This window comes from Sylvia atricapilla, chromosome 1 (assembly GCF_009819655.1).
Source record: "Sylvia atricapilla isolate bSylAtr1 chromosome 1, bSylAtr1.pri, whole genome shotgun sequence".
NCBI lineage: Eukaryota > Metazoa > Chordata > Aves > Passeriformes > Sylviidae > Sylvia > Sylvia atricapilla.
Genome location: NC_089140.1, coordinates 41,786,662 through 41,803,924, shown reverse-complemented (window position 1 = coordinate 41,803,924; position 17,263 = coordinate 41,786,662). Strand labels below are relative to the sequence as shown.

General features: G+C 40.5%; 1 protein-coding gene across 3 annotated transcripts in view; it reads right to left on the bottom strand.

Annotated features, from left to right (window-relative positions):
• Positions 1 to 14,484, bottom strand: part of CNOT10 (CCR4-NOT transcription complex subunit 10) — a 32,463-nt gene extending 17,979 nt beyond the window's left edge. The window contains exons 1-9 of one of the 3 annotated variants that reach the window (XM_066320313.1): positions 14,262 to 14,484; positions 8,605 to 8,696; positions 5,344 to 5,505; positions 4,734 to 4,884; positions 3,585 to 3,730; positions 3,015 to 3,101; positions 2,227 to 2,310; positions 1,359 to 1,476; positions 302 to 451 (exon numbers count right to left, since the gene is read on the bottom strand). In XM_066320313.1, the coding sequence (XP_066176410.1) occupies positions 302 to 451; positions 1,359 to 1,476; positions 2,227 to 2,310; positions 3,015 to 3,101; positions 3,585 to 3,730; positions 4,734 to 4,884; positions 5,344 to 5,505; positions 8,605 to 8,696; positions 14,262 to 14,283 (1,012 nt within the window). In that variant the 5' untranslated portion in view covers positions 14,284 to 14,484. The remainder of the gene's footprint in view (positions 1 to 301; positions 452 to 1,358; positions 1,477 to 2,226; positions 2,311 to 3,014; positions 3,102 to 3,584; positions 3,731 to 4,733; positions 4,885 to 5,343; positions 5,506 to 8,604; positions 8,697 to 14,261) is intronic. The other 2 variants (XM_066320305.1, XM_066320298.1) reach the window with 2 other exon arrangements.
• Positions 14,485 to 17,263: the final 2,779 nt, after the last annotated feature.

Here is a 17,263-nt window from a genome sequence, read left to right as displayed (position 1 = left end):
TGGTTATACTTCCCTAACTGATGGACAAAGTCTATAAACAAGAGAAGTAACCATCCCAGCACCATGGTACATCAAGAAAAACAAAAAAATAAAGAACATATTTAATCATCATCATCATGTATTTCTGGCAACAGCAACTGTATTCTTACAGGAGGTTACAATCAAAATTCGCACCCCTCTTACCCTGCCCTCCACAAAGAGATGGAAGGGGAATTTTGCTGATAATTATTCCAACTTTTTGTTCTCTATTTCCTAGATTTGCCAACCCCTCTTCCACCATCTATTTTAATCTCTTGCTTACCTGGATCTGAGCTGCCCGTTCCCAGCTGTGCACATGCATTATCATTTTCTTGCAAGGCTTTCTTAAAGTAAAAAATTCCTAAATTGTGCTTTCCCATTGCAAAGTGGATGCAGCCAAGATTGTTCCAGAACATGCACCTTAAGCATTCACCTGAGAAAACAACAAAGGATCATCTTCAGAAAGTGAAAGTTGTTGCTAAACCCCATGAAATGCTCCAACCACCTTCTCATGGGTCACCATGTAATGGCAGTCTATTAAACACACTTTTCAGTGAAATGTTAATGGATGAGGGTGTTGTGTCTCATAACACACATATATTTATGCCAACCATACAAGCAAGAAATGCACTCTTCTTCCTAAACATATGTTCAGGTAACACAGAGAGGTTCTTTCTAAATAATAAATTAGAAAAAAATTGAACTTTTCACTTATCTGCTGGTGACTAAAGTTTTACAGGGTTAACATGAATAATAAAGAAAACAACAACAACAACAAAACAACCAACCAACCAACCAAACAAAAAAACCACACCAAAAAAACCCACCACTCTAAAAATCCAAATAACCAGACCATTAGCAAATTAAACAGACATTATTTTAGTCATAGCCTAGGAAGGCTACTAAGTGAACATTATACTGTGCAAAAAAGCTAAAGCAAAGAAGTTATGTGACAGTAAAACTTTCAAAAAAATTTAAATCAAAGAGAAATTTAAGCATGAAAACTGCCAGAGAGGCCTCAGTTCTAGATCTAATAAGTTGCCTTTTGTTTCATTTATTTATTAAGAGACTCAATTATGAGCCTTGTAAATATAACACAGCTTCATAAATCCATTTTCATGGACAATCATGGCTTTCTGTAGAAGAATGTTCAATGAAAATTCACAGTGTTATGTGAAAGAGTACAAGAAGAAAGATGAAACACATCCAGCATATAAACCCATGACTTTCAGTGCTGACATTGTTAAGTAATCATTAATATCCTTAAAATTGATATCAGCAAGTAGTCCTATTGTACTAGACATTGAAGTACCTGCAGAGCGAAGGGGGGTTTATTTTACCTGTTTTCATGAAGCCTGGATGTTCAGCGATGTTGGCACTGTTTAAAAGCTTAACAGCTTTACGGTAATTGCCTCTTAAATACTCAAAATTACTCTTAAGAAAGAGAGAAGGAGCTGACTGTGAAGGGGAAAACAACAGTTAGTTATCTCTTGATTGATGATTTCTACTGCTAGTGTTATATCACTTCATAAAGTGGCCTCTGCTGCCATTTAAAAATAAAGGAGTTTAGGCCATAATACTTTCCACAACTGGCATGAACTTTAGAGAACCCTGTCATGGAAATGGCTACAGGCAGAGGATCTCTAACCTGTCTAAGGCCTTCCTCCCCACACTTCTCCCCCCTGCAGAGCTCCTCCTAGGCTGCAATCTTCCTGGTCTGCCAACAGAAACCTTATCATCCAGAAGGTTTTCTGTTAAACTTGTTTTCCAGCAAGACATAAGCCTCTAAAAAATGTCAACAAAAAAAACACCAAACAAATCCAACCTCAAAAAATGCCCACATATCCCAGAATTAATCTTCTATAAATGGGTTTAAACTACCAGTTACATCAAATTTGTATGCATAACATCTATAGTCAACTAAAACTTATTTAATTTAAATTATAAAGAATGCTGAACCTGTTCATTACATAGTGTTTCACTGTTATTTTGGCACCACAAAGCATATTTTTTAGCAACTGAAAACAGCACAAATAAGAAAATTCTACATTAATTACATTTTCAAAGAGATTACAGACCCAACTGCATAAAGAATTACTTCAAAAATCCACCCTCAATAAGACCTTTTTTCGTAAAGAACATTAGCAAATTCAGTTTTAAGACAGAACACACCTAGATTTGAAAAACAACAGTCTTAAGAATACTTACATTCCCAGCCGTATTCATAACAGACTTGATCTCTCTTTTGCATGCTTTTAATGACTTCATCTGGATATAGGCTCTCACCTTATACTGTTAAAAAAGTATATTTGTTAAATAATATACAATTTCTGCAAGTTTGCAAAAAAGACTGTATGTAGATATTCACTGCAGAATATTCTATATACATCTTTGAAATAGGTAGCAAGAAGCTGTTCAAAAAGTCTTCACAAAAAAGAAATTCTATTCAGACTTTAAACACCACATTTATAGGATTTGTATTTACAATAAACAGAAGAATGTTTTGTTCAATGGCCAACAGCTGCTCTACGTTCAAAGACAGATATGAGCACTTAAAATGACAAACTAATTAAAATAATTAATATCTTAATCCCAGACATTTACCTACTAAACTGAAAACACCAGTAAGTGAATGCTAATAGAAAAGCACTGATTCTTCACATATTTTTCAACAGAACAGTACAGTGAAATAAAACTTCAGCTGATTTAGGCTGTTGGAGGTTGAACAGGCAAATTCAATGCAGTGAACAGCCATGTAAAGAAATAATTATAATACACAGGGACTGAAATGGTGGTGGTGGGCAAGATGTTAGGTCAGTTTTTCCTGTACATAGATCTTATAAAAAGGAAGACTTAGGTAAATTTATTGTTTTGTTTTACAACAAGGAGACAGAAAGCAGCATAATTTGGGCTGAACTAGTTTTGAAGGAGATGACACTCAGATTTAGAAAACCCTTGAAATAATGTTCTTGTATAAAAAACATGCAGACCCCTACCTGATGTATCTTAGACTTAGCAACTTCTATTAAAGCTCCACTTTCGGTTTTTTGATTTGAGGAATCTTTATTGGTATTATTACCTGACTGTCAAACAAAAAAAAAAAAAAAAAAAAAAAAAAAAAAAAAAAAAAAAAAAAGGAAGCATTACTGTTAGTCACCTTTTAAATTCAGTTGACAGATTCAACTCACACGAAGAAAAATAAGCATTTAATTGTATTAACAATGATACAGTTTTGAGTATTTAATATCAAAATATACTCATTTCACCAGAAACTAACTTGAGTTTAACAATAAAAATCCCCAAACTACACCAGCCTATGAAGAGCTGAATTCTGTACTAACATTAGTGTTACACTATGTTGCTCTGCAGGTAAGAAAAATTCTTTTGCCTAGAAGGATGACATGCACATTCTAGAGTACCTCTTTAATACTTCCTTCAGTAGAATTACAATATACCTAAGGAGAAAATATTTTATCTTATTTAGTCCTTTAAGATACTCATTTTGGATTGAGCTAAAGCATACTTCTAATAAAGATTTAATGGCATTTGTGTGATTTTAAGCTTACCTCATTTTTTCCATTCTTGCTGTTATTGTTGCCCTGTGAAATCATTTTTTCCAGAACAGCGAGCAGATGCAAGGCTTTCTCAGCTTGGTAAGTTAAGAGGTATAAGTCTACAAGCAAGAAGCACACAGCCTGGGCAAACTTCTCTTCTGTGAAAAGCAAAAAAGAAACAATTGTTTTACAGCTCTAATACCAACCCCTCCACACATGGATGGAAAAAAAAATTATGACAAAGCGCCATCTATGCAACATTATGAGAAAAATCAATATTACATAAGAAAAAAATAATGTGGCCATGTCCAACCCACAGCTAAGTACATACATACACTGAAAAGCAAGCTCATTCATTCAAATGGCATCAGCAGAAAAGCACAGACTAAAGACAGCTTAACAAGTATTTCATATTCATATGTTCTGAGAATTGACCTAAGCAGATCAGCACCAAAGATGCAGCATCTAAACAGACGCAGCCCTATGTAGATGTAAAATCCCACAGAACCCAAAAAGATTATTTACAGACAGATCTCTATTTAGCTGACTTCACAGAGTAAGTCCCAATTATGCATATTGAAAACTGGGAGGAATTGAAGCAGAAACACAGTAGCATTTACTTAATTTACTGAGACCCACACATCCATCCTTCAGCCTTCTCACTTCTAAAATTTAACAAGGATTATGAAATTATTTCACACAAGTACAGCAACTCCACTACACAATGTATCATAGCTCATAAAAGTTGCAGACTTTGTATTCAGACATAAATACATACAATTATGTATTACCTAACAAACGTATTTAAAAATTAGTGCCCTGAAAAATGGACATGCACCTGTGAAGTTGCCTGCTGACTCAAAACATTAGATTTAAAAAAATTGCATTAGCTTACACATACTATTCACATAAATACCTCCTCAAGTAGAAAAAATCCATTTCAGTTTCATAGCACTTGTCTGCTAAAGCTCTTTGAAGCACCTTCCCCCAAATTTGTTTGTTGTCCTTGATATAAGTAAAACATATTCTTCATTCCAAATACTATCTATTTTCTTAAAACTGTATTAGACAAATTACAAATCACTTGTCTGATAGTTAAAAAGACTGAATTGTCTTTCTGCAGTTCTTGAATGAACAAGATCCTTCTTTCTGCCTACATACCAAAAGGCTCTATGAACTGGTACAGCTTCTCCCCAACAGATATAGCTTCAGTATACTGACGCAGATGGTACAGGATTACAGCTTGATTGTAGTACAGCATACTGTTCTCAACATCATCCAAACCATCCATTTCTTCAACAACAGAGTGAACCTGAAAAAATCCCACTCATTTAATTAAACTTTCCGTACCTATGATTTTAAAGTACCAGGTATTTTTTAAAAAAGCAAACCTTCAAACCTGTGAACTTCTCTAAAGGTAAGTTATAACTTACTGACCTAATAAACCAACATACAATGAAATAGAAAATTGTCAATTGAGTAGGAAAGTAAATTTTAACTTTTTTTATTATTTCATAAACTATTCCATGTTAAGGAACTTTCTACTGAAAGAACATGGAAGGTCCTTCTATTGTTATGATCTCAGACCAATTTCAACAATAGTTAAAAACCACAAGATTAAACTGACTCAGCTGCTTTAAAGTAATGTTACTTTCTTATTTTATTAAATCTATGGGATAAGGGGCAGAAGTTGAACTCCTACTTTTCTGACAGATCCCGCCACCATTAGTAGTACTCAAAATCAAGTAACATGTCAATACAGTTGCATTACCTGGTTTTTCAGCTGGTTAAGGGTTTGTCTCAAATTGTCTGTGGTAGTCTGATTACTTTTACAGAACTCTGCAACAGCAGTATTCAAAGTTATTTTGTAGTCATCTTTGTTTATGTCTTGAAGGGTATTTAGGTGTTGTAAACAAGCATCATAGTTTCCAGCCTGTAAATTGCACACATACCAGAAGCATGTATTAGAAGATACAGTCTTTCCTTTACCAATACAAGTGAACTAAATGTCTACACACATACTTCATTATTTATGCAGATTAACATGGATGAGAAGCAAGTCTTCAGCAATGCTGAAGCCATATCCAAACTTCAAAAATAATTTGGTGGAGTAGGGACAAATTAAGTAGCTGACAATTATTAACAGAGGTTTCCATGAGAAGAGTTATTCTCATTTCTCTTATCATATTAAGTTTCAAGACTCTGTTTCCTCAGTTTTCATAATCTTTTCCCCATTTCATGAACAGTGAGTAGCTACAGTTGCTTACACAAGTTCCAGCCCATCACTTTAGGTTCAGTCTTCAGTTCATCTGAATATATAGTGATTTACTATTCGATCTATGGAAGTTAGCTCAAGAGAGACTGGAAAAAGAAAGCGTCACTTTCCCAGAATAGGTTTAAAAAACACTTTTACAAGCTTTAGCTGTTGCATGAAGTATTCAGTCACCTAGGCATGCCTAAACAGAAACTAGGAGCCAAGCATGATCATCCACTGATTTGTGATTTAATGGAAAAATCACTTTCTTTGACCACAGGAATAAACAAGCACTTCAGATTCAGGCACCTCTGCCTTGCTTTCAGTTTTGATCTTTTCTGTGTTATACAGGAGGACTTTAGTGGCATCAAGGAATGAAAGAGAACTCTTCACTCTTTCAACTACATTAAGCCTAGATGACGCTTCACTTTCAACTGCTCAATTCCTACACAGGAATAATCACATTCACCTCTCCCATATCAGAATTACTTCCAATGTGGTCAGACAGATAAGCAGATGTATTTCCATCTCTGTCAGTGGTTCACACCCAAAAGCAAAGCTTCTGAGTGCCACCCTCCACATACTCCTCCTTTTCAGGTGCTACTCCACAGAGCTCCTCCCAGACTCCTGAGTTACTTCATATCAAGGGCAGAATACAACAGAGAAGAGCTGTGGGGGTCTTTTCTGCTCTTCCCAAGAAAGTTGCCATTCTGCAGCTCCTTTCCATGGAACCATTCCAGTTCCTTCAGTCTCCCAGGCAGGCAGAGTTATACAGCACAGAGATGCAGCAGGACATTGACACATTTTCACAACTCTAAGCACCAACAGCATGGATTGCCTTGTGCTCACATGCACAAACACAGGAACTTGAAACTCAGCTGCTGAGACAGTTCATCTCCCAGTGATTTTCTTCCCGTGTTCACACATGGAGCTTCTCTTCAGTAGGAACTTTCAGATCACAGCAACAAGGCTTCTAACCATGGCTGGACTAAAAACCTTGAACCTTTAAATGCTCAGCTTATTTTGTGATATTTTTCATCTAGCGAACAGTCCTTTATGCCACTCTACTAGATAGGATCTAGAATATAATACCAAATTGTCCTGGGTTGTAGTTTAGGGTGTATTCTATCACCATCTTCAGTTAATGGCCCATCAATGCCTTTTGCATGACTCAGAGATAACTCCCTCTGGGCGTTATCTCTCTCTTTAATGGGCCATTAAGGCTCTCTTCCATGACTCATCATCCCATTGTGAGATGCTCCGCCCATGGGGAAGAGCCAAGCATTCTCACCTGGATATAAGCTGGGATTTGGGACAGTAGAAGCAGCCCTCACCCACTGGATTCCCAGAGGACCGGAGCTACCAGACCTTTCTACAAGATTTCTGTTTCAAGAAGACCACCTCGTCTGGACTGTTTCCATCACCCTGATCAGGTTGTATTCTGACTTTGTCACTGGTTTTTCTTTTTTTTGTATTTATTTTATTTTATTCTATTTTATTTTTTCCTTTTCTTCTCATTAAATTTTATTTCTGACTTAGAGCCTCTTACTTGGTTTGTTTTTAAACCACAACACAAATTTTACAGGAATTCTGTCAAGACTGAAACTGGATGTGCAATATGATAAAGCAGCATGCGAGGCAGCTCACAATGCTACCTGGAGCTCCTCAGTAGCAAGAAATTGGCAAACAAGGCATCAAATTAATTCTGCCCATATCTGTCGCCACCTCACTCCACGAATTCAGAGAATTCTTAAAGCAAGAAAAAAATTTGACGAGATAAACCAGATACACTGGACCAGGATGAAAGTAAAGGTGAAATCATTAGCAGATCAAAAGTATTTTAGGCATTTAGATGTGTGGGCAAGGTGGAAAACAAATGAGTCTTTCATGTCTTTGGTTCTCAGGATCAAATGCCACTGATTAAAATGTTCATGAAAAAGAGTGAGCTAGACAGAGTTTGAAGACATCAGTGAACAACAGAGTGTTGAGAATCAACTACATGCATTTCAAGTAACAAAATGAATGAAACATAGAAGTAATGAGTGAAACATTGAAGCAACAATCTCAAAACAATCTCAAAATCTGACTTATTTCACAAATTTATAACTGAATATAAGCAAGGCATTTTGGAGACGGAGATACAATTGAAGGGAAAACAATTATACTTCCTGTCACACTACATAAAATTAGGAGACAATAGAAATAAACTGATAGACCTGGTACCTAGACTTTAACACAAGAAAAAAAGTCTTCCATGAAACGCAAAACAAGTAGCAGATACTGGCTGCAGGTGTTATGCATTCAGAAATATGTTTTAGTGCAAAGTGACGGGGCTTACAACACTTTTTGTGAAAGAATACAGCATGATGCTAAAACACAAAAGTGTCTGTTTCATTGCTGTTTTTTAAAATACATGAGGTTCCTTCAAACACTAGCACACCATTTTTAGCTTGATGTGATTAATTCTTCCAAGAGCATGCATTTCCAATGCTGATGCAGAAGAGAGGCCTGCTTCTTCTAAGTAACTAATCATACAGTTTTTAATGTTACTAAGTTTTGAGAAATGAGTTTAAAAGTGCTCTTGTTCAAGTATCCTGTTCAGTCTTCTCACATTACAACAGATAGAAAATGTATGTGCTGTCTTTTTAACATAACTAGCACTACGTAACATCCCCTAATGCATTTGCAACTGTATTAAGAAAACAGGAAAAACAATTAAACAAGCCCATTAGCAGCAATGAGGCAATTTAGAAGTCTCAGAGTTTGACTTTGTCTTACCTGAAAAGCTTGTAATGCACTGCTTGACAATTCCTTTTCCTGATCAGTAATCCCAGAAGTACCTGCTCCTTCATGTTTTTCAGTACCTTGATCTGTAAAGTGGACAGAAGATTACAACAAACCTTGCAAGTGTGATGACAGCTGTGCAGCTTAAAAACTTTGTTTCTTCCAGTTCTCAAGGTCCTCCTGCCAATGCAAGCAATTTCCCAGATAACTGTAGCAGTGTCCCTACTACACTATCTATATCCCAAGTTACATCTCCTCCCACAATATATCCAGTTATTCTGTACTCCCAGTGAATTCCTCTCCATACACTGTAAATTATGGTGCTCAACGAATAACGAATAAACAAAGTGCTGACAACCCATGCCTTTTAGATTTCTCTTTAAAACTGCAATCATACACTAGGATTGTCTTATTTTGCTCAAAAGTCAGCAATGAATGCCATGCATCATGAAATATGAACCACAGTGTGTTAGATGAAAACCCACACAAAATACTATAAAATGCTTCCTAAAGAGCAAGCAAGGGATACTCCAGGGTGCAATAAAAACCAGAGTAAACACTGGAACTTCCGCACAGCTCCCTACACTGCAAGAGTATGTCCCCAAATTTGAGAATGCAGTTGAACCATCATTGTTAATAATCACTGACAGATCTAATATATTTTGTAAAAAACCTCTCTATACTTCTGTATTCTCCAATATACTCCATCAGATGCTGTCTGGTGATTATATTGCAAGGCACAAGCTGCCTGTTCACTTTTTTGCCTCATTCCAAAACTTACAGATCTTCCTTTGAACCACCTCTCTTCCAACATGAGCAGGAGCAGTTTCTCCTCTAGCTTCCTCACATTTTTTCCCAGATTCTTCTCCAGTTCTATTATATCCTTTTCCAGATTAAGACAAGAACAACATGTAGCAACTATGATGGTGGCCCCTTTATGCATTTATATAGCAATGCAACAGTGTTTTAATTGCCTTCAATTTTTAATATAGAATTCCTAATGATTTATGTTTCAGTCACTATTGAGAATATTTTTCAGAAAAAAAAGTCTACTAAATCCTTTTGTCACCATGTAATTAAGAATTCAGTGAAGTTGCATTTAAAAGCACAATACAGACATTCTATGTCAAAGAAGCTAAAAAAAAACCCCACTAAGCCCTTCCTTGTGCTGAACACAAACTACTGATAAAAAATAAAACAATCACACAACCACCAGAGTGGAGAGTATTTCTAGGAGTATTAATTAATGTGCTAGAACATAGAAAAATCATTTCATGCTTTTGAAACAAAAACTTTATAAACCAGCAATGGTTTCTGCTTCTGCAGAAAGTTATTTCTTGAATTTCACAGTGGAAGATGTGCTCTAACACAGGTTTTGCAATCTTAATAGACTATGTAGGCTTTGTAAGCTCAGTGTCTGCTTTCTCTTCCCTATAATTCAGAGATATAATGCAAACTCTGCTAATTTTGTTTTCACTTTCAACAAATGAAAACACTTAGTGTGAGCTCCTCTGCAAAATCCATTCCCCATCATCACCAATATATCTAGATCTTCTACTATTGACCATGAAAATTTACAAATACAGGACAAATGACAATTGTAAGGGGCAGTCAAACCTCAGAAGATTCACCAAATAATATCCTCAGCAAGAACAAAACAGACTTGGCAATCTATTAAGTTTGTGCCTGTTGCTGGGAAATAGTGAGATTCCTTCCACCTGCACTAACACTACGATCCCCTGAATTTGAGCAAGAATTGTAAATATTTGGTTGGGACTTTCATTCTGCATTAAGATTTCAGCAAAGAAATTATTTAAAATCTGAACAAATCTTACACCGGCCGAAGTAACCCACAGTCATTTGGACAAAATTCAGGATTCAGCAATTTCAGTACTCTGGAGGGATGGATCCTCAAGGGGCTACACCTGCTGTGAAAACTGACTGCATAATGCATTGATCAACACCACTTGCACTGCCTTGTCCTTCAAAAGGAAAGCAAAAGAGAAATGTAAACCGCACAAAAGCTCAGAACATTTCTGATGTGCCAAAAGCTTTCCACAGTGAAAGAGGAAAGGAACAGGAAGTACCTCTGCTTCAACCTAAATATAGCATAGATCTGACTCCAGCTCTAAGCCTTGTGATTATACAGACGAACTGAAAGCTCTCACCCTCCAAAGATCTTCAGAACAGCAGCAAATAAGCAAATGCATCTTCCCTCAAACTTTCACACTAGCAGTGGCATTATCTGCTTTACTTGCTCAGCCTGCCTGTCAGATTGTGCTGGTAAAGGTAACCACAGTGCAGAGCCTTGAGACTCAAAGCTTTTGAAGCTGATAACACTCAGTCTGATCAGATTCCTCACACAGGGGTTTACCTAGCAGAGAGCTGTCAACTACCACATACATTACTGATTACTGCCTTTGTATGCAGGTTTGTAAGACCAGTGTTCCAAAGGAAGTCTGAATTCTGAGGTAAAATGTCTTCAGTGAAGTGACAGATAAACCAAGAGACAGACACTTGTCTGTAAACTACACTTACACAGCTTGGCTGATGTAATTCTTAAGGAAAAATCAGAAGAGGTCTTCAAATTCCACTGTCTCTCTAAGCTTGTTGGTGCATTAAACAAACACAAAACATGAAATGAAACTGGGGACTACTTTAAGCAAAACCAAAGCTGTCTCTGTAATCCAATCAACTGCACCTACTACCACTTGGTAAACAAAGCAGGTTTGTGGGACCTGAACTGGAAGCTTATCAAGAGAAAACTAAAATCCAGCTGCTGTGGTTCACAACTCCCTCCTTTGAAAAAGCACAGCAAACCACTCTGGCTACTCTCCACCCTTTTTGTCCAAACACACCTGAAGATGGTTAAAGACATAAAAGCCACTCTAGTCTAATGCGATATTGCCATTCTTGTTTAAACGGGCATCTACTGCTTCAGCTGATCTCTGCTATCAGAGCAAAGAGGAGTCCCTGAACCCCCCAAGAGGAGTCACCTGAAAGCTGGCTGGCACAAGATACTGAACAAAACCCACCAATTCCACTGAAGTGGCAGGGGTGGTGGAGAGGGAGTGCTCCTGTTCTCTTGGCTGCAAATGGCTACCCCAGTGCTTGCAACTAAAATTGTTACTTCCATGTTCCTTGAAGCATTTGAAAGCAAAACAAGTAGGAAAGTTGTTCCCTGGCAAAAGAAACAGCATGCCTTGCTCACTTGGGCCCCCGTGACCTTTGGCATTCTTGCAGAAGCACTTGGTGTGGCTAACAAATAGTACACCAGTCATGCTCCCATCCCCATAGCAGACACAATTATCAGCTGAAATATCCAGAGCAGATTCTCTAATTCACAAGTGAAAGAACTTGTTTTATCTCTGTAATCTGTATTTAAGCATGGACCTGTTCATTTAACTTTTCATTTGTCCAAACTTCATGAGTACAGATCAACTCTAAAACTAAAACTTGTGTAGGCTCATGACGGGCGGCAAAAGGGGCAACCTAGAAAAGGATGTAAAAATCAACTGCTCAGATTTTGATTGAGAGGAAGTTGCTGCACTGAGTTGGATGTTAAAGAATTAGGACAGAATTAGAATTATCTTCCTAGCTACCGATCCTGGGGCTGAGGAGCAGCAACACTATGCCACAGAGCCTGGTTTTCTGCCACAGCAGAAAGCTGCTCCTGCTGGAGAAGGTACATCATGGTGGAGAGCAGGACTTCAGGAAAATTGGCTCTATGAAAGGACAGCAAGGAAAAGTATGAGACTGCCACCTGAAAAGGAAGATTGCTCTCCTCATGGGCTTGCTGCCAGAATTTCATAAAAGCAACAAGGAGTCACATGTCCCACATATACATACCTGAAGACACCTGAGAGTGACTGCAATCATTATCTTTCTCATACCTGCTCTCCATTTCTCCAAGGACTGCTGTTCTAACCTCTCTTGCTCCTACACCCTGAAAACTACATCTTGCACGAACTGTGCTGTTGAACACCAGAACATCTCTGGAGATATTTTTAATTTCCAAAAGGCAGAGGGATAATCTCTCTCTTGAAAGGGAAGAAATCTATCACATGACTCTTGCTCCAAAAGAATTTTGAAGGGTATGAAGCCCAGCCAGTGTCCAGCCATTACAAGATAACAGTTTGTGGGACCAAGACCTAATTTTAATTTCTGTATGAAGCCCTTCACTTCCAGTATAAGAGGCTTCTTTGGTGCTGTGTAATACAAAGCAAACACTTTTCAGTGGAAAGCTACCTGTAGCTCGCTGTTATGAGCAAGTGCAGCATGTAGAGCATCTTGCCATAGCTCACATCTTTGATTCCTTTGGCACATACTTTTAAGAAAGTAAAACTGAAAAGTTCCTTCAACACCTCAAACAACATCAACAAAAATATTAAAAACTCAATGCCAATTTTGTTCTTGTAGTTTAGCAATCACTTATAGTTCTTATAAATAAACACCAGAGTTTAGTAAATATCACTCAGTACAGTCTACTTATTTTCCCTCTATTTTTTTCCAAATACTGAAGCATTTCATATTTAGCATCCAGAGACAAAAATGCTTACGGTGATTTTAAATAATGCTCCCACCACATAAAAACAACTAGAAAAAAAAAAGGTGACCAGAAACAGGACCTGAGATAACGGCATGAAGCTACGTCAGTGAAGTTTAGGTTGGATATTAGGAAAAGGCTCTTCATTCAGAGGGTGTTTGGGCACTGGAATGGATTCCCCACTTGGCACCAAACTGACAGAGTTCAAGAAATGTTCGGAAAATGCTCACAGTCACATGGTGTAATTCTTAGAGATGTCCTGTGCAGGGCCAGGAACTGGAATTTGCTAATCTTTATCGGTCCCTTCTAACTCAGGATATCCTACACTTCTATCTTGTAGACTTAGACAATTCTATAACTATGGCCTTCCTCCACAACAGCCTGTTCTCTATCCCCCAGGAGCTGCCATCTGATGGGATGACCTCTCCTGCAATGAAGACTTCTTGCATGATGGGGAGATGGACGAGCAGTACTTTATCAGTGCTACACAGCAACTGCATTTGAAATTTATTTTGTCTGTTTACCAGAACATGAGTCTCGGTGATTTCTCTCTGCAGTGTCTTTTCAGGCCTAAGTTCAGTGAGGACAGTCTCATCCCCCAACACCAAAGCAGCATCCCTGAGGGAATCAGACTGAACTCCAGCGATTAAGCAGAACCACCAAGAGTTATAACTTCCCTCGTACCTTCTGCATGCCCCAGTTTAACAAATTAACCCAGCAGCTCGACTTCTGCAGGGCTTATTAAGCTCAGGGAGACACACACAGTCGCACAGGCAGGCACACACACAAACCTCCCCGCCAATCCGTCCACAGGCCCTCCCCGCCGCGCCTGTCCCGGCCAGGAGGGGGCACAGCTCGGCTCGCCGAGGGTACGGAGGGCCCCGTGCGCGCACGGCGCCGCCGGCGACCCGCAGGTGTCACCGGGGCCCCTCACTGCGGCCCGCCGGACAGCGGGGCACTACCTTCTCGGCGGAAGGACCCCGCACACACCGCTCCGCCGGCCGTTTCCCCGGCGCTCCCGCCACCCGCAGGGGCCCGTCCCCCTCCGCGCCGGGCGGCGCAGGCCGGGCCGGGCACGGCGGGGCCGCTCACCCCCCGCACTCACCCGCAGCCTTGTCCGCCGCCATCTCCGCCTCGGCCGGAGCTCCGTGCGGGACCGCGCAGCCCGAGCACACCGGTAGTTGCCGAGAGTCCCGCCTCGCGCTGCGCCACAGGCGCTGCCCGACCGCCGCCACCAACCGGTCGCTGCCCCCGGCGCTACTTTGCCGCTGCCCTGCGCGCGCCGGGCCCGCCCCGCCGGTTGCGCCGCCCGCCCCGATTCGCCCGCCGCTTCCGGGTTCCCGGCGCGCCCGCCACGTCCGGTCGTTGCCGGGGCACCGCGGATGTGACGCCGGGACGCGGCGGGGGGAGGGAGAGCAGAGCCAGGCGGGGCCGCCATGTTGGCCTCTGAGGGCCCGGGCTGCGGAGCGGCGCCGAGCTCGCTGGCAGCTGTCTTCAGCCGGCAGAATCTCATCAGTGGGAAGTTTCCGAACATGAAGATGAACTTCTTCACTGTGTGGGTGCCGGAGCACTAGAACAGATTGTCCAGAGAGGTTGAGGAGTCTCCGTCACCGGGGATACCCAGGAACTCCCCGGACACATCCTGTGCAATGTCTAGGATGGTCTTGCTTGAGTAGAGAGGTTGGACCAGCTGACCCACTGTGGTCCCTTCCAACCGGACCCATTCTGTGATCCCCCCTGGAGCAAGAGTGGTGACCTGGAGGCTTCCGTTCAATAGATTCTCTAGTTTATGTGGATTATCAGGCGGACTATCTAAACTGTTGTTAAGGTGCTTCTCACCATACTAATTAATGGCAATAAGTGCTTAGTGCAGGTTCAATGCCTGCATCCCCGCATTCCTTCCTAAGTGGCTCTTTGGACATTCAACACCCAAGGTCTGGGTGGGGAGACAAAAAAAAAAAAAAAAATCCTAGTTAGCCTTTGTAATGGTCGTTATTATATTTCCCATTAAAGTAACAGGCACGGGATAAATGGCACTGGCATAGTCGTGAACATCAAAGACTCTTAAGTGTTTGTGTTCAGTTCGAGGCCCTAAAGTTCGAGGACATAAAGGTGCTGGAGTGGGTCTAGCAAAGGTCAGTGAAGCTAGCAAAGGGTCTAGAGGATAACGAGGAGCAGACAAGGGAGCCAGGGCTGATTCGCCTGGAGAAAAGGAGGCTCGGAGGTGGCCTTATGACTCTCTTACAAGTGCCTGAAAGGAGGGCGTAGTGAAGTGGAGGTCAGGCTCTTCTCCTGGGCAACCTGTGACAGGACTAGCCTCAAGCTGTGCCAGGGCAGGTTGGGCATCTGGAGGAATTTCTTCACGCAAAGAGCAATTAAACATTAGAATGGATTGCTCAGGGAGGTGATAGAGTTGCTGCCCCTGAAAGTGTTTAAGGAAAGACTGGACATGGCACTTAGTGCCATGGTCTGGTCGACAGGGTGGTGGTATTCAGACATAGGCTGGACTTGATGATCTCAGAGGGCTTTTCCAAGCTAATGGATTCTGTGTTTCTGTGATTACTTGGATCTGCTATACATAGTATTTAAGCATTCACCTTTGCTACGATGTATCTTGACAGGCTCAGCAGCCACTTGTTCTGACTCTTGGCCCTGGATTCTGTGGATAAGTGCAGAGGAGCCAGATAGGGGGTTGGTTCTCTTTTGAACCCTCACAGTTATATTTACAACAGGAAGTGGGATGAAGTTAGAAGGCACCCCAGAGGTGTCCCCTTGAAGCACCAAAAGGCTCCCTGTGTCTCCATCCCTTGGAATGAAGCTCCAGAGACATAGGGACAGTTACCCTTAATGGCCATCATCGATGTGCACTGTGTGCTTCTTCTGTGTCACTACTTCCACAGTGATAGTCAACAGTTATCTGTTCATATGAGAACACTTTCTCCTATTATTTCTCCTACGTGGTTCTCCAAGATTTCCCCCTACCCCCACTCCTTCCTCATTTATTCCTGTTAAACATCACCTTGTGACAAGTGTAGATACGCTCAGTTCTGATTAAGAGATTTTAGCTTGTATGATTTTAGCCTCGTTGCCAGCAGACAACACTTGTCAAGACAGCCCAGAGTGTCTCTCGCACACTGCACCTATGGTGTGCCTCTTGTACATTAGAGAAAGGTTTAAGGAGGAAAGTCATCCTTGAGGAAGTCAACAGCTAAAGGGATTTAGTGGAAGCAGGATTTCTTAGCAGTCTTCTTGCAGTGGCCTTCAGTGACAGTGTTCTCCCTAACTGCTGTCAGGCCCCTCAGAGAGGTCAGGTTTGTAGGTAAGGAGAGGTTTAACACAGGGATACAGTTGGGAAGAAACATACTCCAACATACACCACCTCTGAACACCTTTAAATCACAGCTTTTAATGAGACAGGCCCTCTAACAAGAAGGATTCTGAAAAGCAACAGGATTATTTCAGGAATTTGAAGAGCAGGATGATTCTTTCTATTTTGTAACTGAAGTTCTGAATATTCCAAATTATGTCTAATAATGCACTATTTGTCAGCGCTTCTCCAATTCATCTTCACTCAGCTCTGATCTTCAGGCTTTCTTTTAGACACATGAAAGAATCACACAATTCTTATTCTTAAATACCATATTACAAGTCTCTGAATTTGTTGTCTCTTCTTTTGTAAGAAAGAGCTGTTGGACAAGATCTGTATGTATTTGTGAATATCTGCAAGTAAAGTTGAAATAGCAAGTCCTCCTAATGTGTATATATTTAACAGTGTAATTATTTATTTATGCTGCCATTCTATTTATTTATATATGCATATATATGTAAAAACCATGCTGTTTTGGTAAGAAATAAAACCTATGAAGGGAAGAGTGCTGTGCTACAAGTGTAACTGCATATTCTCTCTGATTTTATCAAAACAAGGAAGTCACCAGAAATCTATGCTGAGTGACCATGCCAGAATGACCAACGGAGATGTCTGTGTCCCTGTCTCCCAGGCCTGGTCCAGTGTTTATTGCCAGGACTTGAGCAGGAGCCTGCTTGCTCCAGAGCATGTCACATCAGGATGGGCACCACGGTGAACTTGCTGTGTCCTACTGTAGCTTT